This window comes from Lacerta agilis, chromosome 5 (assembly GCF_009819535.1).
Source record: "Lacerta agilis isolate rLacAgi1 chromosome 5, rLacAgi1.pri, whole genome shotgun sequence".
NCBI lineage: Eukaryota > Metazoa > Chordata > Lepidosauria > Squamata > Lacertidae > Lacerta > Lacerta agilis.
In genome coordinates, this window is record NC_046316.1 from 19,038,217 (window position 1) to 19,061,861 (window position 23,645).

The 23,645-nt window shown below is 41.1% G+C and overlaps 1 protein-coding gene across 1 annotated transcript in view; it reads left to right on the top strand.

Moving 5' to 3' along the window:
• The window catches only part of NRG3 (neuregulin 3), a 550,949-nt gene that overhangs the window by 227,316 nt on the left and 299,988 nt on the right, over positions 1 to 23,645 (top strand). The window contains exon 2 of the mRNA XM_033148775.1: positions 5,125 to 5,254. Within this exon, the coding sequence (XP_033004666.1) occupies positions 5,125 to 5,254 (130 nt within the window). The remainder of the gene's footprint in view (positions 1 to 5,124; positions 5,255 to 23,645) is intronic.

Below are 23,645 nucleotides of genomic sequence, written 5' to 3' on the forward strand. Positions count from 1 at the left end.
TCATGCCCATCTTAGGCAGTCCCTAGCAGTGTTTCTCAGACTTGGGTCCCCAGCTGTTGATGGACTACAACTCCCATCATCCCTAGCTAGCAGGGCCAGTGGCCAGAGATGATGGGAGTTGTAGTCAAACAACAGCTGGGGACCCAAGTTTGAGAAACACTGCCCTAAGGTGCTTTGGCCTCATATTTTTAGGGATTTGCGGATTAACACAAGGCTAGAGAGGTGTCTCCCTGCACAGCACATGTTGTCGGTGGTCAAGGCATTGAGAGTGGCTGTCTATAAGGGCATGCAGGCTGGCTCCTGCCCTGATGCAAGTGTGCAAGAATAGAGGGAGAGGGAGAGGGAGAGGGAGAGGGAGAGGGAGAGGGAGAGGGAGAAAGACAGGAGCTGCTGCTGCCTGTTGCCGTGTCTTTAAGCTGAAAAAGACCTTGAGCTAGAATGTCACCTAGAGGCGAGAGTCAAGTTGAGTTCTGCTTCTCCATCTTTGTGAATGAAGGTTCTGTGTGAATGGTGGTTGGCTAAGGGGTAGAGCCAGTGGGAAGAAGAACCCTCTCCTAGGGTGACATCTGCACGTAAGTCTGGGAGTGGGGGCTGTGCGGAAGGGCTGAAAACGTTTGTCAGTCAGAGGGGTGAAGTATGTGGCACACTGTTCTGTCTGAGGATAAGGCAGCTTCTTGCTCTGTCATGAATACTCATCTATCTGCTGTACTTCAATGGATGGACATACAGATGTTCCAAAGTTGGTACAGCCGCTTCCCAGTTCCTAAATTGTGCCACTTTGTCCATGCTGTAGAAGGGCAGATCTGGGTATTGTGGGGATCTACTTGGGATTAATTTAGATTGCCATGCTTTTTATGCACCAAAACATATTGCAGAGTTTTGCAGTCATGTGGATTTGAGGTTGTGCCTACGAGGGAAAATTATTCGATCCTGTCAGTTCACCTCCATCCAAGGATTCTCTTTAGTATTATATAATTTAATTGGTGCAACTGCAAAGCTTCATAATATATGTATTTTCAGATGTGGACTTTCCTCACCCCGCCCCCAGTGGATTGTCCTTTTCTACAGTAAATTACAAGCAAGCTGTCCATTATGAAAATATTCTGAAAACTAAAGTTATTCCTGAAAGTTTGCCATTTCCCATGTACTTTTTCTAGAATTGAAATCAGAAGCACCTGAAACATAAATAACAGCTGGGGGAGGACTGATTTTCACCCCCTCCACTACTCCACCTAAGAAGGACATCAATTAAGATTGTCCAGCTTCTTTACTAATTATTTCAGTGGGCATATATTTAGTAAGGTTTCATAAGGCATACACATTATTTAGGTTCTTTTGGAATCTGAACCCCCATGCAGCTGATTGATTTAAATTTAAATTTTAGGTGTCATCCGCATTGCACACTTGATCTGCATTTGCCCTTTGGGGCAATATTTTCATAAAGGGATTTAGATATCACATAGTTAATTTTTAACCCTACAACCCTCCACAGCACCCCAATTAATCCCCTCCCCTTTTCTTCTGGGATATTGTCACGAATCCCTAGAATACTTGTTTTGACCAGAGTCAATACTGGAAGGATAAAATGAAATGAAATACTTATATGGAGAAGAAACCCCTCTGTCAAACTACTCTCATCCCTTTTTAAAGTTCCTTGTCCATCTGCAGCCACAACAGAAACTACTTTCAAAGCTCTCTAAGAAAAATAAGGAATAAGCTCTTTTTGTTTAAAAGTCAGTTCCAGTATACTTAAAATTTTGCCTGTTTCCCGTTTTATGAAATATATACCACAAAATTGTGCTGGCAGTTTCTGGTTTTCTCCCCACCCCCACCACTTTTTTTTTTTTTGGTAACGTTCCATCTTTTGCATAAATCTCCAGTGGTTGTGAAGCTTATTTTTGTAATGCAGAAATGAAAGCACTGTATTACAGTTGAATGACTACCGGGGCATTGGGCACTTGCTGCCCTTCTATAAAGAGAATGATGCTCTTGAAATTACTATAATTTCACATTTCCAGAAGTAGGATTCACCCCCACCCCCGTAATATGGTGTTATATCCACCAGAGAGTGGCTGTCAGATGAAATCTAATTGAATGGAATTGGATTGTCATTGTATTGCATGTTGAGCGTGCAGCAGTTTAAAAGTGCTGATTAAAAAATAGAATGTAACTTCTTACTATTTAGCTTGGCGAAGGAATTCATGGTAAATGGGTAATGGAAAATTAAAAGCTATCTTGACGTACAGAATGGCATTGACTTAATCGAGGATGGAGAGGCAAAGTAGCTGTTGTTCAGGCATGTGCAATGAAGGTTTTAGGCTGTGGCAACTGTGGAAATAATGAGAACATTGTTTGCAAATGACCCTTCCTGAAAATTCAGTGCACCCAGGAGATGGAAATTGGTGACTTTAGCTAAGATGTTCAGGGTATACATCCTCTTGCTGTGGTATCACTAAACCTGTGTGTTCCCCCTTTCACCATTTCCATCCAACACTTTTGAAATGCTCCCTGGTTCCATTCTTCCTGGGTTGCAGCCTAGCTTTAGTTTCATGTTGCATCTGAGTATTTAGGGACTATAGGCAGTGAAGGGAAGGACTGCTTCTAGATTTTTCCGGGAGAGGTAAACGCCAACATGAGAAGGAAGTTGAACGTAGCCTTGAGCATAATGAAGAGTGGTCACAACTTCTCCATATGGGCATGGCCCACAGTAGAGGCTTCAATGGGAGTGTATTTCATAGTTTAATTATGTGCTGTGTGATCTCTATTTGTATCTTGCTTTTCTACTCAGGAGCTTAAACTTGTGTATGTTTTCCTTTTCTCTGTCTTTTTTATTTACAACAGCCTTCTGAGGCAGGTTATGCTATGCTAATATATGCACATAAGCAGCAGATCTTGTCAATAGATTCTGGTGGCTGGCAATGAATGAAGGGGCCCAATCCACCTGCAATGTACTGGGCCCAAGAAATTCTGTTGGCATCCCTGACAACTACTACATGTGAGAGGAAATGTTCTGTTGTAGCCTCCCCTCTTACATACTAGTTTTCTCTGTGCTGGATTTTCTGGGGCTGGATCCTTGGCTGGTTCTGAATGTTCACCTGCAACATTTGATTATTACTTTTTTAAGGGGGTATTTAGTTCCCGTAGAGCTGATATGTGACTGTAATTTGAGCACTGAAAAGTCATCAGTTAGGCAATACAAGAGAACCATCCCATATATTTTTGAATGTTTTCTTTTGTAGGACCCAGCATACGGAGTGACTTGTGTCATGTTCACATTTTAGAGGACAAGGTTTTGCAATAATCCTCTTGAAGGAGATCAGTTTTGTAAAACTGAAACCTGTGTTTTCGGTAATCCCTGCAGTGGTTTTCCTTTCATAGTTAAAAATGTGCTTGCTCTGGTTCTCTTTAGAGCGCCATGTTCCAAGCATCCCCTTTCAAAATTTAATGATGTTGTAACAAAAATATGTGTGGTCTTGGGAGAAACAAACAAATCATATTGTGTGGGAAACCTTTTCATCTTGTAACTACAATGAATGCAACATAAAGCAAACTCTGGAGAGAGCTTTTTAAAAACGGTCTCTTCCACATTAAGTAGCCATATTTTTTTTTACCTGGTGTTTGCTGTTTGGTAGTCGGTAGTCCCTCTCAGTGCTATTTTTCGAGAAAAAGAGGTGTCAGAACTCATCATGAACTTGTTCTCTTATAATGGCAATGGTGCCCACCTGAGTGGTGCCGGAACTCAGTTCCGGTGAATTCCATCTGAAAAAGGGCCCTGGTTTCTCTCCTGTTGCATGACATTTCAGTTACACTCTTCTGGATGTGCTCAACTTGGCAAGTTATCACAATTTGAAAGGGTTGAGTAAAGCAACAAAATGAAATGATTGTGGTGGTAATTAAAAGTTCTCTCACCTTGCAATCTGGCTGACTCCAGTATTAGGATAATACTGACTAGGGTTAGTAGGGTTACTACATAGTCTCTGATGAGAAGTCCAGTGTCTGCAGCTTTCAATTTTTACTGATATCTCTGTTGTTATCACTATTGAGTGGTCATAGTTGTTTGTAGAGTGTGTGACATAACACCGAGGTGTTTTCAGCCCAAAAGGGATTGAATTGAAAACTATTTCTAGTCAATATTTTACCGATCTCAGCTTCTCCAGACCCTCCAAGTATCCCTATTTTCCAGGGACAGTCCCATATTTACAGAAGCTGTCCTGGTTTCTGATTTGATCCCAGAATGTCCCACTTTTCCTTAGGGTGGTCCCTATTTTCCTTTGAGAAATGTAGGAGGCTGTGGAGTTATGTGACCCCCAAGCAAAGGAGAAAAGTAACTAGACAACATTTAGAAGACACCTGAAGGCAGCCCCATATAGCATGGGCAAGCAAACTAAGGCCCAGGGGCTGGATCTGACCCAATCACCTTCTAAATCTGGCCCGCAGACGGTCTGGGAATCAGCGTGTTTTTACATGAGTAGAATGTGTCCTTTTATTTAAAATGCATCTCTGGGTAATAGAAATGCATTCATTTTTCTTCTTCAAAATATAGTCCGGCCCCCCACAAGGTCTGAGGGACAGTAGACCGGTCGGTCCCCTGCTGAAAAAGTTTGCTGACCCCTGCTGTAAAAATGTTTAATGTTTTATTATGTTTTTATATATGTTGGAAGGTGGTTGGGGCAATCCAGTCAGATGGAAGGGATATAAATAATTAAATTGTTGTTGTTGTTGTTGTTGTTGTTAAAATTTGTATACTGCCCTATACCCGCAGGTCTCAGGGTGGTTGTTATTACTGTGGAATGGGACATCACTATTTTCATCAGAGAAACATTGGAGAGTGTGCATTCTTTACACTAACTGGCAGTGACTTTGCAGTGTTTCATAGCCCTGCCTGAAGGTTCTGCATGCAAACTATGCACTCTGTCTCTGAACTACAGTACAGTAGACCCTGTATTCTGATGGATCTCACCCTTTTATCTGCTAGATGCTGTTCTGAAAGTACTCCCGTTCTTACAATTTAACTTTGTGTAGACAGGATGTTGGCCATTGGCCTGATCCTGCAGGCTCTTCTTTATGTCCTCATCACTGATCTCATACTGACAGCATTTTCTCTCCATTGTTCTTTCTCTCCAGATACCACAACATACTCCACCGAACAATCTGAGCACTTTAAGCCATGCAAAGATAAAGATCTTGCATACTGTCTCAACGATGGGGAATGTTTTGTCATTGAAACCCTAACAGGCTCCCACAAACACTGCCGGTAAGTGTTAATATACTTGGCATCAATAATAACAGTGCAAATCACCACTGCATCCCAGGAGGGAGAAAAATGGGAAAATACTTAAAATATTATTCTTGATCATAAATGAGCAGAAACCACAAGAGGTCAGGTCTTCTTTTTTTGTAATTATCAGTGAAACTTGTAAAGGACAGCAAAGACTTATCACCTGCCTAAAATGATTTTAAAAATGAACTTCGCTAAGAAGTTCTCTCGAAACATGGAGGATATGTTTAATGTTGAAGTGTGAGGACAGGGGAAAACTGTATACATTTTGCAGGTAGAAGCTGGTTTTTTTAAAATAATAATAATAATAATAATCTGCTTGTGATTGAAGTTTGCATTATGTTTGAAAGTGAGCGAGGAATTTTGTTAACAACACATCCTGTTTCAATAGAAAAAGTATTTCTAATGATCAGTACAGTTAGTTAGTGATACTCAACATTATATGCAGGGTTGACTTCAGGAAGTTTGGGGCTTCTAGGGAAGAGATTTGTGAATGGGCCCTCGACCTGCAGAGTGGATGAGCTGTATGCAAGATATTGGTTAACAGCAAAACATTCAATTTATATTCAGTACCAAGCCTCCTACAAGGGGGCAGATCAGACTTTCCCTTTTTGTGATGTCATATTTTCCAGCAATTTCAATATATAATTATTCAGATAAGCCAGATCCCTTTTTACTGCAGTTATCAGGTGCAAATAGAGCATTAGTAACAAATTATATATATATATCTGGTGTAGAATATTGTATGCCTTGTTTCTGTATATATATTAGGCAGGTTTTTATTAAGATAGGGACAGCTTCAAAGGAATGTCACAGTTGCCCATGGGCAACGCTTGCCTTTCACATTTCCACAGCTGAAGGAAAAGTCAAAATGGTGGCCCCGCATCCCTGCTGTGGAGTCACTTGTTAGCTAAAGGCTGGAAAACAGTGCCTGTCTGAAATCTGGTGACTGAAGTGACTAATTCATGCTGCTTCTTTATAAAACTAGCCCTACCCATATCTTATGTCTTATGTCTTGTATAATTGATTTTTGGGTTGTTGTAATTGAAATATTCAACAAGATGCTCATGATTAGCACTGACAGATCACATGGTGGAAACAACCTCCAAAACACCCCCCCCCCACCCTCCGATCCCTTCATCACTCTTCCACAAACTTTTACAATCATGATTTGGAAGAGATCTCTCACATTTTTACTAAAAAAAAGTGTCTGAAAATGGTTCTTGTATGAGTTATCCTATATTTTACAGTTAATAGCACTTTTCAGATTTTGAATATAAAGGTTCCCTGTATTCTCTGAATACAAATGCTTCTAAATAGTGAAGTTCTTACTGCCAGAGTGGTAGTAGTAGCAGTAGTATAGTAGTACATACTAAATTTATATAATGCCCCACACCCACAGGTCTTAGAGCAGTTCACAAGATAATATCACTATATAAAAACACAGATTACTTAATATCAACAAAAACAACCAAATAACACCCCCCCCAAAAAAAACCCCCACACATTTAAAATGGCCATTGGATGAGAATCAACCAAAGGCCTGGATAAAAAGGAACATTTTTGACTGGTGCCATGTGAACTTCCCTGGGGAGAACATTCCACAGATGGGGAGCCACTGGGGGGGAAAGGGCCATTCTCATGTTGCCACCTTTCAGATCTCTCATAAGAGGCACACAAAGAAGGGCCTCATTATGGTTAGTTTAGTGGGATGTGTGTGAATTTGTGTGACAAAATTCACTTTGCACCTGGGTACCAAAGCCAATGGTGGGTGGAGCCAGAGCCAAATGTTCTTGGAAGTTTTGCAGCACTGAAGGACTGTATGGGACCCCGTATCCATAGACATCATGATATTAGAAACACATGAAATTTAACTGTGTGCTGCAGGTTCCTAGAAAACAGAATGAATGCCCCCTCATGGATGTTGTCTATTTGTACACACACACACATACACACAGTGCTTTTTTCTAAAAATAAATAAATAAATAAATAAATAAATAAATAAATAAATAAATGTTTAGGGGTATTCTCATTTTCCACTAATATTGAAATACTGCCCCTCAACGAGGCCAAACTTAGATTCAAAAAATGTTTAGGGGTATACATATAGCATGCCCCCCTTCTAGCCTACCATTAACCCTGCATTAATTGTAACTCTTAACATGTTGCTGTTGTATCCTTTACATTATTGAGATTGCCATCAAAGGCATCTCCTCTGGAATCTACTCCCTGAAGTTTCTGTTGCTTGAGATTGCACCTTCTACTTACCACTGTTATGGTCTGGATCCTTATGTCGTAGCAAATGAACCATTTGAGAGGACATCCTTGAATGAAAGCAAAAATTAGTGGGCAGCACATGCAAAGAATGGTTGAATGGCAACCTGCAGACCTAATATCATGAACATCCATAACAGGGGCAGAGTATGTCAAAGCACGTTTCTGGTTTCCTGGTTGGTTTTGGGGTAACAGAATGCCCCACCAAAGAAGCTGCACGTCGCTGCTGTATGGAATTTAAGAAATAGCTCAAGGAAGATTTGGGGCAGGGGAGGAAGGGGGAAAAAATCCATCAAGCTTTTAATATTCTGTGCTGGCTGGTGATTTTGTTTTTTTTTCTTTCTTTCAATCCTGTATGCTTCACTGATCATTCATTTCTCCCCCTTTATTTACTTTCCTCATATGACACACTTATTAAATTAATTATTCTGAATCATGCAGTGTGGCGATTTATGACATTAACTCGCTAAACCTATCATAAAATTTTATAGGCACTTTTTGGGGAAATGGTTGTATTTGTAGCCAGGTCAGACATACTGCTAAGCCTAGGGCAGGGGTTGATGGGAAGGGCCTTCCTTTCTCCAAACCACCTCAACCCACATGCTTTCTGACTGAGCAGAAAGAATCTGTGATGTGGGAGCAACAGGGGCGTGGTAGAGACAGAGTATCTCTCAGGCAGAGAGCAGCAGCGACATACTAGCTGTGGCTCAATAAACAAGACTGGATGTTTATAATCGGGGTGGTGGTGATGAATACATGTTAATATTTGTTAATATTCCAAAATGCCTGAGGAACATTCGCGCATGACCCAGCCCTAAGATGGGACCCACTGAGTACAAGCCAGTTGGTTCCTGCCCCCCCCCCATCCAGTTACAACGTCGCCGTAAGTGAATGCATTCCTCCAAGCAGATTTTGTGTTTGTGTGTGTTGTTTTTACCTATTCTCAGTAAGGAGAACAACAGGTGGTACAATATTGGCAGGAAATAATTAAATAAAAATGAATATAGCCATTATGTGTTCAGTCAGTGAATGTGTTCTATCAGCAGATGCTTGGCACTGGTTGTATTAATAAGGCTATGGATTCTATTGATTAAGTGCCAGCAGGGATGAATATCAACCATGAATTGTCTTTTATTTGCTGTATTTTCAAGGTTGTTACACTTCATTTTCCTTTTCCAAATTTCTGGCATGTTCACTCGGGCAATTGCATCCTTTGAGTGGTGGGTCTAGCAGAATCACGCCGTCCTGTTGCTGCAGCAGTTCTGCTGCTGCTTGCTAGATAAAGAAATGTTCTCTTTCTTGTACAATTTCCTACAGGAATATGTATAGCAGGACGATGGGTTCTTATTTTCCAGTCAGGATGTTTGGTTGCCCCAGAATTCTCTGGGTAGGGCATATTTCCATATTCCATCTCTCCCAGTATTCTTCCCCACCCCACCCCACCCCACCCCACAGTAAAACTATCTTACGCATCATAAGAGCCCCCCCCCCCCCTTCATGCATTCACAATTGCATGAGAAGAGCACTGGGGTTGCACCTGCCACTCAAATGCCTCCAAACAGATATGCCCACTAGTTGTGCATTTCATATAGCTTGTTTATTTTCTCCTAGGAGCTCAAAGTGGCACACACAGGAGAAAAACTATTGACTGTGTTCAGGGTCATCTTTAGCACATGTGCCGCCGGGGTGCAAAGATCTGCCCAGCACCCCCAAATTTAGTTTAGCCCCCAAATGAACTTTTATTATGCTTATGTCAGACACCACGCTTACGCCTTATCTCTTGTTTACGAAAGAAGGGAGGAAAAAGAAATGTGTTTCTCGCTTAGCATTCGTCGTAAAATGAAGGAAAAAATGCAGCTCGCGGAATTCATAGTGTGTGCTCTAGGCGCATTTTTGCGGAAATGGAAAACTAAAATTTCATGCTGAAATGCATTTAGTACTAAGTAGTTAGTGGAAGAAAATGCCAACAATTAGCGAAAATAAACATTTTTTTAACGATTTCTCTAAATGAACTTGAACTGTGATTAAATTAAAATGCGCCATTGTGAATGATAAGCGCCGCCACTGGCGTGGCACGTCTTTGGTAAATGAGCGCACAAAGTCAAAAGACCTTTAGTGAAACAGTAGGTATACATTTCGGTAATACCTAGGTATATATGTATTTTGTTTTTCTAGCTTGATCAAAATTATTTATTAACAGGTAGATAATTAAGAGCTTAGGCGGCTTCAGCAGCAGGTGCCTGGCACCTCCCAGAATTCGGCAACCCTTACTGTGTTCTCACAGCAGTCCTGTGAGTTGGGTTTGGTCGAGACACTCTTATCCCTCAGTGAGCTTCACTCTAACCACTACACAGCGCTGATTCTGTGCCACATAGCTTCTGAAGCACAGCCAGTACAGTGTGGCTGGCATGTTTGTGAGCAATAGGGATCATGGCCTCCCTTTCCCCTCAGCAGGGCTTAATGCTGAGTAGATCTACATAGGTCTGTGAGTCTCCTTGAATCCTGTGGCCAAGCCAGGCAATCATTTATGAAGCAGCAATTTACCATGCTGTGCATGTAACTGCTTGGCAAGCAGCTTGTTTATGTCATGCAGCTGAATGAGGAGAATTTCTCCACATATCCATACCCAACTGGAAAAAATGGATTAGCAGAGGAGTGGTAAAACTCTACTTACTGCTTGGCAGGATGCTATAGGCCCAAGGTGGATGGTATTTCCTCAGGGTTGCCCACTGCTGTGTCCCATTTGCCTGCACTCTCCACACTTAGTTCCAGGTGCAGCAGGTTTGCTGGGTTTCCCAGGAGGCTCCAGAGGATGGGAAGAGGCTCCTTCTTCACCCCCTTTCCTATCCTCCTCCCGCTGCATAAGCTTCCTAGTTTCTCATGTAGACTGGAAGTTCCCACCTGCTAAATCAGGCATCCCCAAACTCGGCCCTCCAGATGTTTTGGGACTACAATTCCCATCATCCCTGTCCACTGGTCCTGTTAGCTAAGGGATGATGGGAGTTGTAGTCCCAAAACATCTGGAGGGCTGAGTTTGGGGATGCCTGTGGTAAATGGTTGTCTGTATTCACACATACACTGTGTGTTATGTGTGCGGCGTTCCTCAGCATTTCAAAGAAAGTGTGAAGGACAAAACAATGCAACTGACAAAAGACATTGTCAGCAAGTCGCTTTCAAATGAGGATTTTAAATAGAGTTTATAGCGAGCGACTTTTTTTTTCAAACCTCCAGCATGCATTATTTCAGAGGCAGCTGGTGAAGTGAAGCCGCCTCTGGTGCACACAATAAGACTGGAATGGTAAAAATGGAGCTAATTGGAGGTGAAATAATACACTGAGTGACAAAAACAAAAAAACAAACAAAAAACCCAGATATACTATTTTTGTTGTTGCTTTTAACAATTTCCCCAATCTGAGTCCAAGCACCTAGGGAAACTCATTTGAAAATCTACCATTGGGCACAGTTTTTAAAAATAAAATAAAAATCTGTCTGGCAAGAAATGAATGCTGAAATATGAAGTTCCTTCAAAGCTGCTGCTGTTATTGTTTTAAAATGGGGGAAGAAAAGCAACACAAAGTTATGACTTTGAGAAGCTAAATATAGATTGCCTATATGTCCCCGCCCTAGCTCCTTAGGTTATTTTTTTTTTAAAGTGGATTCTTCCAAGTGGATTGAAGAGGAGTAATCTAACTCTTGAACCAAATATGCAATTTGATTAGAACTTGTTGTTAAAATGCCATTTCAATTCTTATTAAGTCCCTCAGGGTCTTTTTTTTTTTTTTTGAAGGTTTTGACAGCACAAGAGCTTTATCATCCATCATCCTTTCCAGCAGGGTGCCATAGTTGGCGCTTGGCCATTTTATTCTCACAGCAACCTTGTGAATGAGTTTAAACTGAGAGGAAGGGGCAATGCTCGTGAGTAGAGCAAATGCTTCACATGTAGAAAGCTCCAGATCCAGTCCCTGGTATCTCCTGTCAGTGTAGACAATACTGAGATGGATGGAGCTTATGAGTGATGTAAGGACACTTAGTGGTTGCTCATGAGTAACAGTCCAAGGCAAAGAACTTCTAAAAAACTAAGTTCTTTATTGTGCAAGCTATATACAGCAAAGCAAAGTCTCAAACGTCCTTTCCCTACTCATCAGTGTCCAGGAATGAACTCTTTCGGTTTCCCTTCCAACAGAGCAGCTTCGGAAGCCTGAAGCCCCTCCTTCTCCCTCTCTGTGACCGACCACGTAGCATGGGAACCTGACCTCTATCTCTGCTTTCCCTGTGGTGTTCCGGCTCTCCAACCCCTTCTAAGCCTTTGCATTGCCTTTCTGTCTCTATCTCTCCTTCCCTGCCTGAGGAATGTGAAGCATGCGAGCTTCCACTGGGGGAGGGGGAGGAGGAGCTTGTAAACAACGGACGTGGGTCTCTGTACTCTAAAAGCTCCTGCGATGGTGGCCACAGTGCTGGCCGCAGTGGGGAGGGGGCTTTCCTGACAAGTGAGAAGGCTGGTCTCTCCGGGAAAAGTCTAGCATTCTGGTTAACATATTACACTGACTGTGTATAGGGGATGTGGCCGAGGGTGGGATAGAAAATAGCACATGCAAATTAATAAACTTCTAAAGAGCTCATGTCCAATCCTCAAAACCTTTTTAAAAAAAAGTCTTGGAGAAGCTTCACGTGTGCATGGGGTTGGCTCTGAACAAAAAATGGATGGGAGGCAAAATGTGTACCTACGAAACATCAGTGCATGTCTTTTGGATTGCTACCATCTAGGCCACAAGCCATCACAAAGTTAGGTTTGCTTAAGACCATCGAAATCAATGGAATTAAGCATCCCTTCTGTTCTGTAGGGTTGTGGCCATAATGTTGGACTTCACTTTAACTAACTAACTAACTAACTAACTAACTCACTCACTAACTCACTAACTCACTAACTCACTAACTCACTAACTCACTAACTCACTAACTCACTAACTCACTAACTCACTAACTGTATCTTGTCTTTAACTGGTGAAGTGGCCCTCAAGGTAGATTACAATACTGAAATAAAATATGGTATATCAAATACAATGAAAAAAGTGCTATTTAAGGGAATGTGGCTTAAACGGAATCCTGGAAGCAGACTTTGATTGAACCTTAGTAAGTAAATGGAAAATATTGAGATATTTATAAGAGAAATAAGAGAGAAACAAAAATGTATGTTATGTTAAAGAAAGATTTGACAAAAAAATACAAAGAGGATAATTGGAAGTGTCGAGAGTGAATGATATCAAATGGAGTAAGAGGGTATGTAAGGTATGCGAGAATAAATGAGTGTTTGTAAGATGTGTGTTGTATGCAGGAAGGTATATGTATGTATGAAGGTATATGTGTAAACTGTCTGATATTGGATGATATTGTTTGATAAAGTTTTATTTGTTATGATTTTAATCAATAAAGAGACATTTAAAAAAAAAAAAGTGCTAACATAATCTTAAACATTCAAACAGACATTCCATCCTTCTGTAAAAATTAAGTGTTTTTACTCACTTTATAAAATGCTGTAAATGGTAATAATCCGATATAGTCTTGTTTCATGTATACTGGCTTTTTGGTATACTCCGACTTGAAATGGTGCAAAGCATAACGCTACAGTAGATTGCTTCCAACATGTAGGTCAAACGGAACGGGAATGACATTACTGGATAGAGAAAAGCACTTAATTGGCAAGCCAGTATCACAAGGTTAGTTAACTTTCACTGAGGGAAAAACACAATCTGTTAGGCTGACACCGACCAAGATATGGGAAGGGAAGGAGAGCTACACAGAAATATGGCAAGGACAGCCAACAAACATTTTGTTATTTATTTATTCAAAGCATTAATATTGTGCTTTTCAGCTGGAAAGGCTCCTAGTCCCTGGTACACATCAAGAAAAATAACACAGTCTCTCCCCCCACACACATTTACAGTCTAAAAATGATTGTTGCTAAAGGTATTATTATTATTATTATTATTATTATTATTATTATTATTATTATTATTACCTGCCCATCGGGCTGGGTTTCCCCAGACACTCTGGTCGTCTTACAGATTATGATTATGATTATAACCAGTTGCCTTTCACTAGAAGGTCCCAGGGTGGGTTACACCAAGATCAGCAGCAGACTATATTCTGTCCACTGGGATGCTGCCATGAAATAGTTTACTCTAGTGAGGAATCCTCACCCAGAATAGAACATTTACAATTTCTCACTGCTTATATCCATGCCATCACATAAAAGCATACTATGCTGGGATGACAAACCCTATGGTTTGTTCTAAATAAATCCCTGAAGCTTTTCCTGGCAGCATCTTTGTGATTGATGTAATGGAGGGGGGAGGTCCTGTCTTTATTGAATGGCTGCAGTATAGAATGAACACAACTCCATAGCTGGACAATCACTTTGGACCAAAATCTTGATGGGGATGGTATTTCTCAAGTATTTCTAGCAATGCCCGCTAGTATTTTTATTTTCTTCCAACTTTTTCTTCCTAATGAAAGTTTGTTGTGGACATGAAATTTCAAAACAATTCAAATTCGGAAGCTATATATTGAGGTCAAATTTTCATTCAAAATATGAAAGTTTGAGCACTTGTGACTTGTTGGGGGTCTTTGTTTCTCCCATGTGTTGAATTAGTACAACAAATGTGGTTAAAATAAAGTTGTAAACTGCCTTGAGTGCAATGCAGTCACATCCTAACAAGAAAGGAAGAGCATGTGAACTATCAAATACTAATTATTATTGCATGTTGATTATCATTGCATGCAGTCAAGAAAATACACTTGAATACTAAATCCCATTGCATGTCAGCTTTCAGTTACTAAAACCAGTTGCATGTCAACTATCAAAGATCAACTGTCAAATGAGAAATACTGAATTTTGGAATAGGAAATAGAGTTTTACTGGGGAATTTGTCTGGGTTTGCATGTCATAAGAAGCTATAGTTACTCTGCAATGGAGGCAAAAACATCCAAATGTCTCTTTGCTGCTGCAGAAGGAGGGTGACGCTTCAGCTGCAGCTTATTTTAAGAATGCTAAAACAATTACCATTACATTCAAGCACAGCCTATATGTGCCAAATGTCTGTTTTGGGGGGGTTGCCTAAATGCACCTGAACTGTCTAGGGATATATTTTATGTATAGTGTAATAAATTACTGAACACCATGAATCATGTGTTCATGCATGCAGAATTGCATTTCATTTGGCTACTAATATAGGGTGGCATTCAACTAAGCTATGCTAAGAGTAAACCCATTTACTCTTAGTTACTCAATGTAACTAACTTAGTCATGTTAATTAATTCCAATGGATCTATTCTGATTAAAACTTAGTTGAATACAACCAATGTTTTTGGGAGAATTGAGTTTTCCAGCCAATTTTTCATTTCCCCTGTTCAATATTAATTAATGCTTTTAATTTGTTTCGTACAGTATACTCTATTATTGTTTATATTCTGGGATTTGAAAAGTTTGCCAAAATAAAATAAATAAATAAGCCTTTCTCTAGATCTGCACATACAGCTATAATGATATATAAGTTTTACTGCCCACTGAGACAAACAATATGTTTTTGTACGGAGCAAGAAATCCTTTGTTCCTCTTTCGGCCTACCCCACCGACAGGTGTTGAACTCAGTATGCACTGTGTCTAGTGTTTTATGTAATGAAGCAATTTTACTTTCCACTGAGCACCTTCAGAGGATCTGATTTTGCTAATGATTTCCCTTTGGACAACTTTGTTTACTAAACATTTTAATTTGCTGAATCCCTTCCTATTTTTGTAAGCACTGAAGCTTGCACACACAACATAGTGCGGGTTATGAATTGCCAATGAAGGTGCAACTCTGCAGTCACAGGATTACCTTAAAGGCGCAGGGCTGCACTGGTGGAATCTAAGGCATGGATGTTTTAATTCCAGGCATAACTCATTTAGACAGTTCAATTGACTTGTAATGCCCCAAAGACAGGAGGAGTAATACTCAGAGCTGATTTTCCGTTGTTTATTTCAAATAGTCATCCAGATTAATAACCTCAAAAGGGGGCCGTGAGGAATTAAATAATATGCACATAGCTAAGCAAAGGTTTTGTTGAGGTGCCTTGAATATATAATGATTATACATTTTGCCATTCTGCAGGAAACAAAAATCAGGCCCACAAGTTAATAGGTCGTGAATCAGAATATTAGAATAGGCTGTGATCCCTTGACCATGCAAACAAGACATTGTGCGTTCCCTTGAGACCTTTGCACTTGTTTTGTGGGTTGACATTATAATTTACAAACATGTTGATAAGTGATTGAGGAGGGGGGAAGCTTAGCATGTTGCCTGAGTTACAGGACAGCACCATTGCATGTCAATTAATATTGCTGTTGTTTATTTATTTATATTCCGACTTTTTGCCTGATGGGTCAACAAGCAGCTTGCAGAAATTGCAGAAAGTTTCAAAAGCAGCTTGGTGATGTCATATTAGGTGTTTCTTATATTCAGAGTGATTTAAAACAACAGCAGCAACAACACAGGCTCTTGCAAACTTTTGGATGTGTGAGGTCTTTCACAGGCCCTCAAAGTGTCCCTAATTTCCAGGGACAGTTCTGGATTTATTGTCCCAATTTCTGATTTGATCTCAGAATGACCCACTTTTTCTTGGGACGTCCCTATTTTCACCTGAGAAATGTTGGTGGGTATGGACTTAGGCAACTCCTGAGCCAATATAATAAGTAACTATACATCTTTGAGAAGACATCTGAAGGCAGCCCTGTATAAGGAAGTTTTTGAATGTTTTGTCATGTTTTTATATATGTTGGAACAACTCAGAGTGACTGGGACAACCAGGTCAGATGGGCAGGTGTTGTTGTTGTTGTTGTTGACTAGAATGCTCCTTCTGGTGTGAAAAATTCCTAATAGTTGCTGGGTTAATTTTGGTTGGAATTATTCATTCAGATTCAATTGCACATTGTAACATTTCCCACCTAAAGCAGCTTACAAAATAATTGTGTCCCAGAGTCAACCTGCTGTAGAAATTGGAGTTCTTTTAATTTTTGACTTCCAGAGTCAACCTGCAGCAGATGAGACAGGGCAAAATGAGAAGCCATTTTCTCTCAAACTGTACTCCTATTCTGACCATAGGGAGTGAGCAATTTTCTGAGAACTATTAGTAATTTTCTGAGGATTATTAGTAATAATCAAATTGCTTTAACTGCTGGAGTTCAAGGCATTCCAGTCCCTGTAATATTTTCAGTTCAAAAACTCTGAGGAATTGGGAACTTCAATGCCACCTCCACCACCCTCCAGCCACAAACCTGTTGACAAAGTGGGAAAAGGCAGTTTTTTTCCTGTTCAGGTGCTTGGCAAGACACAGAAAAGGAGGCACGGTGTCTTTCTCTCTCTCCTTCAGGAGGGCATATGGTTCAGTCTGGCTGCTGACCATCAGCATGAGGTCACAATGCCCACCCTTCCTTCAGCTAAGTGGAATCAACATGAGGACACAATGGCCAGGCCCCCTCCTCCTCAGGCCAGCAGCATCAGTATGAAGACACATTTCTTAGTGTGTCTCTCACTGAAATGGGCAACATCTTTTCCTCCTCTTAAGATGGGCAGCAGTGAAATCAAATGGTTAGAGTGGCCACCATTGCTTATTGAAATGGGTAGCAGCTTGTGGACAAGAAGAAAATTTGGCCGGGAGATGCCCCAGGGCATAACAGGGATTCTGCTGAAAGCAATTACTGCAGGATGACCTGAAGCTATAGGTCTATAGACAAGGGAGGCAGGCCAGGAATTTTGCCACAGAGTGTTTAGTAAATGTTGTGCCAGGCAATTTTTATTTAACCACTAAAGACAGCATCTTTTGGGTCACTTATGTTACCATATAAAAGACAATGTGGGTGTGCTAAGGGCCAAACTAGACAATATGTTAGCTCTGTATCTGTGCTAAGTGCAGACTGTTACTGTTTTCAACAGAAATTCAACACAAATGTCCAGCACAGTGCAAGGCGTGGTTGTAGGCTGGGAGGATTGTGGGGTTTTAAAAATCTTCTCTCTCTCTCTCTCTCTCTCTCTCACACACACACACACACACACACACACAGAGCACTATTGCAGATCAAAATCCCGTATTAATAATTTAAATGGTGCGTGTGATTTAAGAAAATTATAACACACTGTGGGGAAATCTCACACTGAGGGAGGAATATGTGGGAGCATGTGAGCCTACCCTCATTTCCTCTTCTTGATGTTTTTCCATTCACTTCAACAGTAGCATGGTATTTTCCTCATGGAAATTGTTGGCATGGAGGTCTCCTGATTGAAATCAGGACTGTAGCAGGAGGGGGGAATCCCTTTACCCCTCTGATTCCTAATCTGGATCCTTCCCTGCCCCTTGATACTGTCAGTTTGTGTAAAAACAACAACAGGAACAGGAACAGCCTACGTATGCTTATATTACCCTAAGAAATGGTCTAGTCTGGCACTAGGGTTTTATATTGGTGTTTAAATAATGCCATGTGGTTGGAATAGAATGTGAAGGAACAGTTCCACTGCTGTGGTATTGACATTCAAAGATCTAAAGATCTGTGGAACACCATGACCATAGATTTGTTGTGAAGCTATAAATAATACCGTTATTGTCAAGTACTCATGTAGAGGTAGCTTTAACTTATGCCATTTTTTGTGGTCTGTCTTATCCTGGCAGTCAAAAGGCTGTCTTCAGCTGACAGTTTGGAAAAAGTAAGACTTTAAAAAATGTTTGAAAGCTTGTTGAGGACATAAGGGTTGTAGGGGAGGAATCAAAATATGCCTGTCTTTGTACATTGGATTTCTTTTAGACCCCCATGGTTCCAACATGTTGACCTAAAAGGCTCCATATTACGAGAATTGGAAGCAAATGCCTCTGAGTCACTTCAGACTCTTAATAAGGCAAAGGGAATTGACGTTGATTCTAATCAGAATGGATGGCACCATCTCAAAGCTCTCATTTTTTTGCCGTTTCAAGTTTAGTTGTATGCTGCTGTTCAGACATGTAAAGTCGTTTAGCTCGGCTGCAGTTGTGGGAACTGCAGAGTGCCTGGGAACTGCCGTTTTTTGAACTTCCTCACTGGGATGTAATTATGCAAATAAATTTCCACAGAGAAGCAAATCTGTTACTTATTTTCATTGTTTTTCTCCCCTGCTGTCCCTGTTTGATTTTACTGTGTGCTTTTTGAAACTCGTTCAGGTTCAGTTTCCAGTAGTCAGTTTCCATATCCAAAATATATCTATCTCTTTGTTTATTTAGAGTGGGAAGTTTCAGACTGGGTGTCAGGAGAGAACTATGAGTATGTTGCACACTGTGTGCATAAATTTAAAAGTGTGTTTCTCTCTCTCTCTCTCTCTCTTTCTCTCTCTCTTTGTGTGTGTGTGTGTGTGTGTGAGAGAGAGAGAGAGAGAGAGAGAGAGATTCACCTGTGACTGCATTTGGATACAACTGAAGGCTGTTCACACATTACACCATACACAATTACAAGTTGTCTCTGCACAAGTGCAATTGCTCATGTGAAAGAGTGCATCCCTGTTGATTTGTACAGCTCAGCTTTTGTGTACGCAAGTACACAGGTTGTAAACTTGTTGAACATTAAATGTGAATAGCTGAACAAGCATACGGCTCAACTGTTTGTGTACACTTGTTGACTGTAACATGTGAACAACCCCCAGATCCTCCCCCCCCCCACCCCCGGAATGCAACACGATGGCCTGTCCTTGGAGGTGGCTGTTTGTTGCATCTCCAGTCAGGTAACACGCTTAGACAAGTGACAAGACAAAAATACTGTGGTGAACTCCTCTGAGCTGGTGTGACTGAGCTATAATGCAAGGCCACCCCTAGACCAAATGAAGTTGGGAGTTCAAAAGAGACTCTGGGTCAAGTGTGGAAATGATGTATCAGCAGTGTCAACTGCAAATAGATTACTGTAAAAGGATTTATACTTGCAATTTGCTCCATTGGAGTTTTTTTTTCTGCATTGGACTGCCTCGTGGGCTCGGACTATGGAAATCTGCAGCCAGTAGCTGAGAAGCAAGAGGCTTTGCCTGTCTTTTGGGTTTACTTTCAGCGAGTTGTCTTAAACTGAGTGAGTGAAGTGTGCTTCCAGTTATAATTTAGAGCAAAGTGTGCTTACAGCTATCTGACATTTTGGAAAGTACTGCTTTTTGTTTTGCTTCTCTTGTACCACTGTAACAGGAGCACTCACTTAGTTTATGTGTCTACGTGTGGATACATTGCAATCATCCCACTTAGCAATGCTTATCTTCCCTATCCATACATGGGGGCATGATATTGTGGTATTTTCATTGTCTCTAACCCAATCATAAATGCCCCATCTATTGGGAATTTCATACACTGTGGCAACATCATACACTCTTGCTTAAGAAGACTTGAATAAACTTGGTGAGTTCTTCAGTAGGTATCTCTTAATAATACTTTTTCTGTCTTTTCCTGGTCCACCTATACTTTTATTTTCTCAACAGTCTTTTCCTTACTAGATAATTGGTGGGGATTCAAAGACAGTTAACAGCCCTACTTAGTTACTTCACTAACAGGGCTTCAAAGAAGACACACACTCTCTTTCTTTCAAGTGAAATAAATTAAGGCCATTGCTTTCACCTTTGAAATTACTTTTTGCACCCAGGCAACTGACTCCACAGGAGTAGGAGATGGGAGAACATGTGCAAGGTGTAAAGGAGAGGATGAACCTAACACTAGCATGCCACACAAGTCAGTAGCTGTTGGCAGCAGCTAGCTTAAATTAATCTGCTTGTGAAGAGCCTACCATTGAGGCGAAGTAGGTAATTTTGAGATCACTGAGGTGAAGCTGTGGCCAATGGCTTCATACTGCCTGCCATTTGCAAGGGGTCGTTTTCCACACTCCTGTTCCCTTCTGCATTCTGAGTTTTGAGACTTCATTGTGTACACAGCCACAGGTAGCATTACTAGTCTTGGTTCAAGACTCAAAGTTGTTGATAGCTTGGGCTTGGTATTCATGGAGATCTGCAAATCCTGCCCCTTCATTTCTGTGGAGTTTTCTGCTTTGTCTTCTCTGGTCTTGGATATCCACAGAAAGTCTGCATAATGTCTTTTTCTCCCCTAAACAACTTATGTTCACACAGGTTTTTTGTGTCACCCCCCCCCCCCCAAAAAAAGAAGAGATTTAGAGAAACTGATGTGCATTAAGCTGTGAGGTAGCACATGTGTGTTGACAGTTTATTCTGCCTGTAGATGAGAATGCAGATTTGAATTACCATCAGAATGCTGAGTAACATTGTGAGGTCAGACATCAGAATTGTATTCTGATTCATGTTCATGCTCTGTGACACCTTAGCTTGGTTTTCTTTGAGCTTGCACTAGTGTTGGAACATCTTTGGAGGAAAAAGTAAAGAACTAAAATATTGGGGGGGGGGGTGGAATCAGGTTACTTGTCTGCACTAGTGAAATGTCAACATCTACATTTGAAATTGAACCTGGTAGACTATCGTGACATCCCTGATGGTATGTGAAGGGAAAACCTTTGGTTGATTATTTAATCTGATTTCGTGGACATATTTATTTATCATCTAAATCCTATTGGCCAAATTGGAGTTGACGTATCTGGTTTTTGTTTTTGTGTTTTAATTTGATACGTGTGTTTAAAACCAAGATTGTTTGACCTTAGGAAGGAAAAGGCACATGCACATAATGGCACAGCAAAGCTATTAGGTGGACTGGTTATGAAAGAACACCAGAGGAAGAAAAACAGACTTTGATGGGCAGTAATTATAAGCAACTGTAGCATTAATACCGTGTCTGTGATTATTAAATGGAAAGAGGGGGCGGTTTCTATATTATTGAAATGGCTTTTGCATGTAACAAAAATAAAGCAAGGTTATGACATACATAAAATGCCAGCGTGTGTAGAAAATTATAGTTCTGTTAAAAGGCCATCTATTTGCACAGCATATTTTCGGTGTCTTCCTTTCACTTGATCTCTCTTTAATTTCCCTGTTTCCCTGGTTCTTGCAATACAGAACATGGAATGAGATGCCTTCCAAGGAGCCATAGACATGAGCGTGTGATTGGAATGCATCAAGGAGCTGGTTCAAATACAGTCGTACCTCATGTTGCAAACACTGCGTGTTGCGTTCGTCATGGGATACGAACGTGCCGAACCTGGAAGTACCAGAATGGGTTACTTCCGAGTTTGGTGGTTCACACATGCGCAGATGCGCCAAATGACATCACGCACATGCGCAGAAGCGCACGGCGAGCATGCGCAGATTTGGCGCTTCAGGATACGGACCTTTCAGGTTGCGAACAGGGCTCTGGAACGGAATCCCATTCATAACCAGAGGTACCACTTTAAAGTGTCCAAGTAGGGGCTAGGAAGTAGCGGTGCAATAGTCTAAGAGACAACTTTGTCTATTCCTGTTCTTATGTTTTTCCCAACACATTCTGCTTAACTTAAATAACAAAACAAAACAACCCTACTTGTTCCCCTGATATTTTGTTCAGATCTTTTCGCGAAAAGAAAAGATCTGTGATACAAAGAAATTGTAAACATATTTCTACAACTCCCCCCCCTCCCCACAATCAACTGCTGCTCATCCCTGCCTCCTTATTGAAATTATCTCTACTCAGTGAAGGTGATGGAGCCACACAGATACACATGTTTTGTTCTGGTGGAGCAGCAAGCTCTGAGCTGTACAGCAGAGACATAAATCCCCTATATTTTTCTGCCTCTGATTGCATTTCATTGCCCTAGCTTGGCTACTGGTAATTGCATATTGAGACAGAGTTAGCTGTGGGTCTTCCATTTCAGCTGATATCTTCCAACTGTGTTGCATCTTTCTGCCCTGCACCGTTCTCTGCATGACAGCAATATCGGGGCCCACGTGGAATAAAGCTCAGAGAGCTTTTAAGACAGTAATATGGCCAAAGTGATGCTTGGGCTGCTTTCTGCCACAGTTCTTGCAATTTTCACTTGTCCAAAGGAAGAAAAACTTGAAGGCTGCAGTCAAAGAATTGAGTGGTTAGGTCAAATTAGTTTGTGAAATTCATTTCTGAACACCACCCAAATGCACACTGCTCTTTAGCCCTTATTGTTCTAGGTCCTGAAGATACAGTAGCAGCATTCTCCCAGGTTCTAGGCTCTGGAGCTAGAAACTTTGTGCTCCCTTGGCTCATTAGGCTGTGGTTCCCAGAGAAAGTAGCCATTTTTCCATGCTGTTCCCCTTAATATTACCCATTTTGATTGTTATTTTCTCAAATGTATGCCTTTTCAATGCATCCACCACCCTAATGTATGCATTTTGTACATATTGCTTGATGGGAGAACTGCATTGCAAAATGTGGATAAGTGTGAATTTTGAACAGTGGCTGCATTTTGGTTTCTTTGTGAACTAGATAGGTTCTCCACCATCCCTTCTACTTTGTCTCACTTCCTTTAACCAAGCTCTTTCTTGCGCCCCTGCCGCCTCTTCCTCCATATGGCCGCTCCTAATCTTAGGTAACATTTCTTCAGACGTGCCTCCCCCATTAGAGACCTTTGGCTTCACAGTCCTTGGCCCTTTCCCTCAAGTATTCTTCACCCACTCTTTCTTCAAGCTCCTCTTTCTCATCCTATTGTCTCCTCTCCTTTCTTTCCAGCACAAGTGATGCCATTATCCCCACTGAGTTGTCTATGTTTCTGAAAGGAAAGGGCACTCCAAGTGCCCAATTAATATTACCTTCCCATGTCTCAAAGTAAATTTATGGGTCTGGGGACAGACTTGACAGAAGCAAAAGCAGTTCCCAAACTTTTCGCAAGCACAGGCTGTGAGGAGGGCTATGTTTGCCTCTATGCTGCCTGCAAGCCTTCTAAGAAGAAAGCATACCAGCACAAGTATGCACAAGTAGATAAATAGGTAACGCTGCAGTGGGAAGGTAAACAGCATTTCCATGCGCTCTGGCTTCCATCACTGTGTCCTGTTGCACCAGAAGCGGTTAAGTCATGTTGGCCACATGACCCGGAAAGCTGTCTGCAGACAAATGGCAGCTCCCTTGGCCTGAAAGCAGAGATGAGCACTGCACCCAGTAGTCAATT